The following is a 9271-nucleotide window of genomic DNA, read 5'->3' as shown; positions in this document are numbered from 1 at the left end:
AACCAAAGAACATAGACCACCATTCCTGCATTCTCGAATCTTAATTACAAACTGCTGTCGGCCCAATGCACAGGTTAAGCTGACAGAACATGTTAAGATAGACAAGGCAAGAAGATTCAAACCTTTTAGTAACCAACCAAAAGGTTCTACCTGAAACAGTAAATAATACATACACTAGTCCAAAGATAAAGCAGGAGATAAATAGATGGCACTGGTACTGGTACTGATCTGATTTTGTCTCTAAGCTAACAAGAAGAAACATTACTAACACTACTACTAGCAAGGCAAGCCAACAAAATTCACACCTATTGAACCTACAGTCATCCCGACTAAAGACAATAAACACAGCTAGTTCGAGTAAGTAAACATTAGATAAACCCAAGATGGGGCGTTCTCAGTCTTTGGCGGTCTTGTTGATCAAGGACTTGTGGATATGTGGGATAACACCACCGCCTGCAATGGTCCCCTTGATGAGAGTATCGAGCTCCTCATCACCTCTGATAGCAAGCTGGAGATGCCTCGGAGTGATCCTCTTCACCTTCAAGTCCTTGCTTGCATTGCCAGCCAGCTCGAGGACCTCTGCAGTCAGGTACTCGAGGATTGAGGCCAAGTACACAGCAGCAGTCGCACCAACCCGACCATTGGCTGAGATCCTTGTCTTCAAGTGCCGATGAATACGGCCCACAGGGAACTGCAAGGAACAATAATCAACCTCAGAGAGAGCACAAAGAAAATACTCTAGAGAAACTGAACCCTTCTTCTGTAAGAAGATTTAGGAACTCTTGGGTTAATCAATCAACAAAGCAGATTATATGGGCCAAATGAACCATACTTTGCCCCGGGAACTCCAAGAAACCCACCCAATTAAATCTGCTAGTTGACCCATAACTTCAAGCAGGTTTTCAAAGAGAGACACTTCAACAACATCCAATATCCGTATATTTGATGGTTTTATATATTTTATAATTGGACTATTGACAATATAAATTATTTCCTTCACATAACAACTCTATCAAACTCTGTTATTAGACAAAGAATATCTCCTTCAACCTCAAGAATTGGCAGACCTACTACACATGAAGCTGTCCCAATTGAACATGAAAAGCCAAAAACAGCACCAGTGTATGCAACGGTCCCAATAGATTTATCTATCGTATAACTTGTTTCCTAATTATTCTCGTCTTGACATCATAACTCTCTCAATTCATGTCATTTCAAGAATTGGTTAAGCATGAAAAACGAAAGACCATACACGCAGTCTACCTAGGAATAATCCAATCTAAATCAGATATGTTGGATGCATATGTCTTGCTTAAAACTTTCTAATCTAGATCTGACAAAACGGAAGGGGTTTCTTCAGCCCCCCTAGAAAAAGCCCTCTCACTGCAGAGGAGATCTCATCTTTGCTCCCAACCAAGAGTAAACACAGAGAGCAGAACACTCTCCAATGCATCAGATCAAACAGCAACCCGAACACAGAGATTCAAGTCCTAGGTTGAAAAAGGACGTACTATCCAACACCATAGCTACGAGCCCACAAGACAAACACACACCAACAATCCGATTTAAAACAATTGAAGGAAAAAAAAAAAAAGGAGGGGGTCGGAATGGACCGAGCCATGTTGGGTTCACCTGAATTCCGGCACGGGAAGAGCGAGACATGGGCTTCTTCTTGTCCTTGTCCTTGTCCTTGTTAGCAGCCGAGGTGGTCTTCGCAGCCACCAGCCCCTTTCCGCCTTTTCCCGCCATTCGATCGATTTCACTGCACAAACACGACCCAAAGACCTTGAGATTACAGAGCACCAATTCAACTACAGACCCATTTGAGAAGAGGGACAGTTCCGAGAGAGAGAGAGAGAGAGAGAGAGAGAGAGAGAGACGGAGACAGAGAGACCTGAGCTGAGAGCTTCTTGAAAGAGAGAGGAGAAGGGGAAGAGGGAGGCGACGGGGAGACAAAATGGGAGAGAAACGGAATGAGTTGGGGTTTGTAATTGCAGCTTTTAGTTTTTAAGATTTTGGAATTTTCTTTTTCCTTTTTTTTTCTTTTTAATTTTTTGATTTTTGAAATCGGTGAGGGGAAATTCAGATGGCGGGGGGTTTCTGATTGGGCGGGAGGCGAAAGGTTTATTCGGGTTTTCAAAATATTTCGTGCCTATTTGACGAAAGTGCCCCTGGGGTCCTCGGTTTTAAGGGCGCGTGCAGCGTGTCCAAAATGGACAATTCCAGTTCTTGGGCTAAGAGGGCCGCGCATCTTCCTCTCTTGGGCCGGCCCACAATCGGAATAACTCCCCTGCCCCGGAAGCCCTCCCTTTTAGGATTAGATCATTGGTCCATCGCGCATTTTAACCCGAAAATTGATCTAGGCATTCAATCATTCCTTGTAGAGTTGGACACGAGGGTTGAGTTTTGATTTTAATTGGATTGAAATGACTGTGTTGTTGAATTATGAGAAAAAGTGTGAAAAAGTAATGAATAGTTAAGAAAAAGTAATGATTGTGTTATTGAATTGTGAAAAAAGTAATAGATAATTGAGAGAATTTAGTATTAAAAATTGAATTGAATAGTTAAAAAAATTAAAGAAAAAAAGAAAAAGTAATAATTGTATTGTTGATTTTTGTTGTGTAGTGAGTAGAGTTAAAGTTAGAGTTAAAATTTTAAAAACTTGATTGCAAAACCAAACGAGTATTTAGAGCATAGCACGTCTATCAAGAAGCTAATAAGGTGGTGGATCTCCTTACTCACCGTGCTGGAGACGATTACAGAGGTGACTGACTCGGTTTATCTTGATATTTTTGGGACCTCTAATCTCAGAACTGTGTATAAACAGCTCCATTTTAAATGGTTTTTATTTATTAACAGATCTATCCTTTCATATTAAAAAAACAAAAACAAAAACAAAAACTCAAAAACTACGAGAAAATCCTCAAAAGCCATGGACCAACTAGTTTTTCTTGTTTCTGTTTCATTCTATGCACGAGTTGTTTTAGTATATAGGAATTGGATTGATTTAGATAAATATGGATAGACCGCTCTTTAAAATTTGACATGTTTTCAATTAAATTAAAATAGATCATTACAAAATAACACATGCAGAGGCACTCCATCGCTAATGAGAAGTTATTACATTATGATGAAACAAGAATTATATTGTTAAGAAGTGTTACAACCATTAAGGATTTTAGGGATGACATGTTATAGGAAATGTAAGGAGAAATCAATGGGTTTATAAAAAAAGATTAGTACCACCTCTTTAACTTTAAACTTTTGAGTTGGATATAATTTTAAGGTTTAATATCACCATATAACACGTATTTTGAAAATTTTCACCACATAGCGCATACCGTATTAATTTCACATTCAGCACGATATTTTGAAACTTTTTCATGACATAGCACAACATGTAATAATTTCACCAAATAGCATAAAATTTTGAATTTTTTTCACCATATAGCACAAAAAATTGACGAAAAACTAACATTGTGAAAAAATTTCAAAATTTTGTGCTATGTGGTGAAATTATTGCTTATCGTGCTATGTCATGAAAAATTTCAAAATATCATATTGAATGGTGAAATTAATGCGATATGTGCTATGCGGTGAAAAATTTCAAAATATCGTACTATATGATTATGTTAACCCTAATTTTAACCGGTTGGAGGCTCAATGAAAATTTTAACATCAACAATTTTTTTAGATAGTTTTGATAACACCAATTATGTGTAAAATTAATTTGCTTTTGTTTGTCTGTTAGCAAAATACATTTTGGATTAATTTATCAAGTTAAGTCCAGAAAGCATTCAGTGATTAAGTAGAGGCCTGCTAGTGTGTTGTTTCAACTTAATAATCAAATAAGTATTTAAAAATTAGTTACAAGTTAATTATAAGGCAAAATGAAATAGAGAGAGGGAAAGATGAGATATGATGAAAGAGGGAAAGATGAGAGTTAAAAACCATTTAATGAGTTAAGTCAAAATATTTGACTTAATGGAATAAATTCTTCACTTATTAATATCTTTAATATTCCTTAAAAAAAATCTTATCATCCTTATCGGTCCTCCCTTTCTTTTTATACACTTCTTCTCTTAGCTAGTTAAGTGCTTAATTTTTTAAGCACTTATTTTATTAAACGTCATCGTACTTTGTGACTTAACTACTTAGCAGGTCAAGTAATTTTTCGAATTTGCAGCGGTGCTCTTAACATTTTGAGAATTGCAAGGTAATTCCATTTTTATACAAAAGGCAGAGAGATATATTCATATTCCAAAAATACATAAAGAAAGAAGTTTCACGATAGAACTATCAATAAGAAAATAATATAATGAGATAAAAATTCAAAACTTAAATGCTTTACTTTTTTTCGAGTAAATAGGCAATTTCGCTCCAGATTTTCACAAGTTGCATCAATTTCATCGCTGACTTATTTTTTACATCAATTTCGTCCCTGACTTATTTTTTACATCAATTTTGTCCCCGACTTTGCACAATTACATCAAATTCGTCTATGACTTTGCACTGTTACATCAATTTAGTCCCTGACTTTTGCAACACAAGTCCCTGAGTTTTGACATTACATTAGATCGATCCTCGGTTACATCAATCTTGTCCGAGTGGCTGAAGGACAAACCGCGTCACTATTCCGTTAATTTCTTGAGGGACTGAATTGATGTAACGTGTGGGCAAATTGATGTAACCCCAAAATTAAATGATGTTCGTTACATCACTTACATCATTAATGTTGATTACATCATCCTTTCCCCTCCCTTTTACCGCCCATTTGAAGACGTTCCATCTTCTTCCTCTGCTTTCTTTCTCTCTGTGCATTGTCTTTCTTCAAGTGCGAAGCACATCCTTTTAAAGTACCAGTGAGGTGATCATTAAGAGAAGGCTCAAACGAGCACTATGGAAGACTATAAGCAAAAGTTTATCTTCTTACCCAAGTAACTTTCGTTGTCTCTGTCTGTGTTTTTCGGTGAAATGTGGGTTTTAAAATGAGTAGATTTTTTAGGGGTTTTGATAATCAGCGCACAAGTTTCCTAAAGTGTTGTTAGTCTATTAGGATTTAGGTTCATGCTTTGACATTGTTAGGTATGTGCATTTCATAAAGATAATATTTTGGTGAGTCGATCATGATTGAATGTGGTGAAATTTGCATGTCCTGATGTATGTGGTGTTTGTACATGTTAAAAATGATTTCTTTTCACAATGGCTTTTCTGAAAACACAAGAAAATCTTAGTTTTTTTAGGATTTACAAATTTTAATTTGTTCTGTACAGTTTGCATCTGTACAAGACAGTCTATGTTTATTTGCATCATAGAGAGAAGTTTGTTAGGGAACTCATAGTGGGTTATGAGGGTGTTGATGTAGACATCATAAGAAATATAGATGTAGATACAATCTCAGCAATTGGGGTGTGTGATTTACTACCTAATGTCTATAGAATTACATCCCCTAGCTGTCATTATAGGGATCCTACATTTAAAACATTTGATTTGGCCATATGGTGATACTTGATCAGTATCTTGTAAGATCAAACTGAACTCCACTTGTACTATGAGCTTAGCCAAGTGGATGATCATTTAGAATGCAATGAAGAGGAGATAAGGGAGTCGGAGAGGGTTGAGGCTGAGAGAAGGGAGCAAGAAGCTGAACTGAAGAGAAAGCAAAAAGAGATTGAAAGGATAAAACAAGAAGCTACATAGAAGAGGAAATAGGAAAAGATTGAAAGGATGGAACAAGAATCTACGGAGAAGAGGAGATAGGAAGAGGAGATGGAAATGATGGAGCCTGAAGTAAGGGACTGCGATGATGAAGATGATAATATGGAGTTTGAGCAGTCCACTCAACATGGTCTTGAATAGATGCAATGTGCCAATGCTAATGTAGAAGCAAGCCAAGTAAAACTAGGAATAAGTATGTTGCTATCAAGAAGAGAAAGCAGAAGGAGAAATGTAAAGAGAGTCCAAGAGGTCTCAAAACACAAGAGGCCAAGTTATAAAAGCAAAGACGTGTTTAAGACTACAATACAAATTGATGTTGCAGGTGATCATGATGATGCAATACTTGTATCTCCTGTAAGTCCACCAGCAAATGTTGGTAATGATGTTGAGGAGACACTAGCAATGGATGACAGGCTATCTGATGGCTATAAAAGTGAAGAACTTGAGTCATTAGCTGGGGATTCATATGAGGAAAATGATAAGTTTCCAATGTACAATGCGGAAGGTAATCGAATTGTGGAAATTACTATTGGAATGGAGTTTGAAAATCTTGATGTCTTCAAGATGGCCGTGAGAAACACCAACATTGCAATGGGAAGGGAAGTTATTTTGATGAAAAATGATAAGGCAAGAGTGAGGGCATACTGTGTTGAGAAAAGGGGACCATCGCCGCCAATGAAAAATATACTGTGTTTTGACTAAAAAGACAAACACCTATCAAGTGATTACATATGATCATGAACACACTTGTGGAAGAAGGATCGAGAACAAGCTGGCAACAAGGGAGTGGGTTGCAGATAAGTTAATTCCTAGGTTGAGGACCCAGCCAAACATGTCTGCACAGCAGGTATTTGAGTTCTTCGTTCACACTAACCAGGTAAAGTTACATGATGCAATGGTTTTTAAGACCACCAAGCTGACCAAGCAAAAGTGTGAAGGTGAAGAAAGGGAGCGGTATACAATGCTGAGAGATTATGCCCATGAGATTTTAAGATCAACCCTGGTTCGACTATATTATTGCAAGTCCAATCGGAGACCGATGAGTTTGAGAGACTATACATTTGCTTAGAAGCATGTAAAAGGGGCTTCGAAGAAGCCTATAAACCTATCATTGGGTTAGATGGATTCTTCCTAAAGGGTTATTATGGTGACCAACCTCTTTCAGCAGTAAGCTGTGATGGAAACAATTCCTTTTTTGTCATTACATATGCTGTAGTTGAAGTGGAGTGCACAGAAAGTTGGAAATGGTTTTTTCAGAACCTCATCTCTGATGTGGGAAATCTAATAGAGAAGAAATATATTTTCATCTTTGACATGCAAAAGGTGAGTTCAATGATTTTGTATTTCATTATTGCATCTCTTACATCCTTTAAAATTGTGTATTGATTGTGTTTTTGAACCTTGCAGGGGTTGGATGCTGCAATAAAAAAAGTATATGATAGTGCACCTCACAGATTTTGCATCAGGCATATCTGGGCAAACATGACCAAGCATGCTAAGTGCAATAATGGTGAATTGCGGAGAGCATTATGGAATTGTGTCAAAGCAACAACTTTACAAAGAGTCACGTAATGCATTAATGCTCTTCGAAAGATCAACCAAACAACTGCGGAGTATCTAGGGACAATTGATCCAAGCAGATGGTCAAAGTCAACTTTTGATACTGTCTGTAAGAGTGATGCACTAACTAATAATATGTGTCAGCAATTCAATAAAGAACTGTTGAAAGCGAGGGGTAAACGTATACTGACCTTGGTTGAAAGGATGAGAGAGTATATCACAAGGAAGAAGATAATATGCCAGACTCTCTTGGCCAGATACAATGGATTTCTCTGCCCCAAAGTTTAGGCAAGGTTGGAGGAACACATGAAGAACTATAATGGCTGGGTTTCATTATGGGCAAAGGGATCCTCACATGTCATAGTTTGAGGTAACATGCCCACTATTCTCTAAGTGTGTTGTTTATATGAGGGCGTATACTTGTTCTTGTAGAGTGTGGAGCTTGACTAGCATACCATGCAAGCATGCCATTGTTGCCATGCTATACAACAGCCAGAGGCCAGTGTAGTTTGTCAATCCTCCCTTAAGGAAAGAAGTCATACAAAAAGCTTATAAACCCTTCATACATCCTATCAGTGGCCAAGATTACTGGGAGAGGACTCTTGATGACCATGTCCTTATTCCAAAGATGAAAAGACAACCACGAAGACCCAAGAAGCAAAAGAAGAAGGCTCTGGAGGATAAGGTTAACCCTCATAAGTTAAAAAGGCAGTTGAATGATCTAAGGTATGATAGGTGCGGAGAAATGGGGCACACCAAGAGAAAATGTATTGGACAACCAGCTACTAAGGGAAAAAAGGACAAGCATGGTGCTTCTACTTCAGGTGGTGCTCCAAGTAGTTCTAGGCTAACTGAAGCAGAGAATGTGAAAGTTCAAGTGGAAATGAATGAGTATGGAAGCTACAGTAAAAGAAATGAATATATCACAAGAATTTACTCTACCCCAGCCATCACAACCATCTCAATATGGTTTATCTAATGCACAGCATCATAGGTACTTTTGCTTTCATTTGTACATTTGAATTTTTATAAATGTTGTGAACTAATTCACTCTTCTTAATATCATGTATAGGTTCCTCAGATGCCCACATTTGTCGAGGCCTCCTTTTTTCAACCAATGATAGCTCCTCCAGTGAGGCCCCCTCCAGTTAGGCCACCTCTAGTGAGGCCCCCTCATACTCCCATCACAACACACATTATGGAAACTGCAAGTTCTGGAACTGCTGCTAGGTTTGCAACATATTTCCAACCAAAGGGACCTCCACCTAACTGAACTGTAGATTGCAAAAGTTTATCATTTTGGGTTGTTCCAAATTGTTGTTATACCTTTTGCAGAAGCTCATCATTTTAGGTTGGATACATGTTAGATTGCCAAAGATATTGCATATGTTTGTACCTTTTGTGTAGCTATTTTAGCCAAACTAACATGTACAATATCTTGTAGAGACTTATCTATAATATTTATAGTCATTTTTGTAATTCCATTTCATTTTGGCAAGTTTTTTCCTTCATTCCATCTGTAATCCATTTGCTTTAAACCATTCAACCAGCCAAGATGGCTTTGTTCCATTGGGGGAAAGAGGAAGGAAGGCGAGAGTACAGTTCACTGTGTTAAAAAATAGTACATGGACTAAATTGATGTAGCAAATGGGTGGGAGTTTAGTTATATTTGTTTACAAATAACGTAGGGACTAATTTGATGTAGCACGATGACCAAATTGATGTAATATTTTCCACCATTTAACACTGTAACTATTAAAACTTAACGGCATGACCAATTTAATGTAGCAGTGGACCAAATTAATGTCTTATTGGGACCATATTGATACAACCACCCCAAAAAAGGACCAAATTGATGCGACTGTACCACTAACTGATGTAACTGCGCAAAGTCATGGATTAAATTGATGTAACCGTGCAAAGTCGAGGGCTAATTTGATGTAACCAAAAAGTTAGAGACTAACTTGATATAAAAGTGTAAAGTCAGGGACGA

At 37.5% G+C, this 9271-nt stretch overlaps 1 protein-coding gene across 1 annotated transcript; it reads right to left on the bottom strand.

Annotated features, from left to right (window-relative positions):
• LOC116215940 (histone H2A variant 1) lies at positions 1-2051 on the bottom strand. Its single transcript, XM_031551768.1, has 3 exons — positions 1895-2051; positions 1633-1762; positions 1-691 (listed from the first exon to the last, which is right to left on the bottom strand). The coding sequence occupies exons 2-3, from the start codon at positions 1747-1749 to the stop codon at positions 395-397; spliced, it is 414 nt and encodes a 137-aa protein (XP_031407628.1). The 5' UTR covers positions 1750-1762; positions 1895-2051; the 3' UTR covers positions 1-394.
• Between the last annotated feature and the right edge of the window lie 7220 nt (positions 2052-9271).

Source organism: Punica granatum, chromosome 8 (genome assembly GCF_007655135.1).
Source record: "Punica granatum isolate Tunisia-2019 chromosome 8, ASM765513v2, whole genome shotgun sequence".
Classification (NCBI taxonomy): Eukaryota; Viridiplantae; Streptophyta; class Magnoliopsida; order Myrtales; family Lythraceae; genus Punica; species Punica granatum.
Note: the sequence above shows the minus strand (reverse complement) of the source record. Positions and strands in the feature narration are given on the sequence as shown.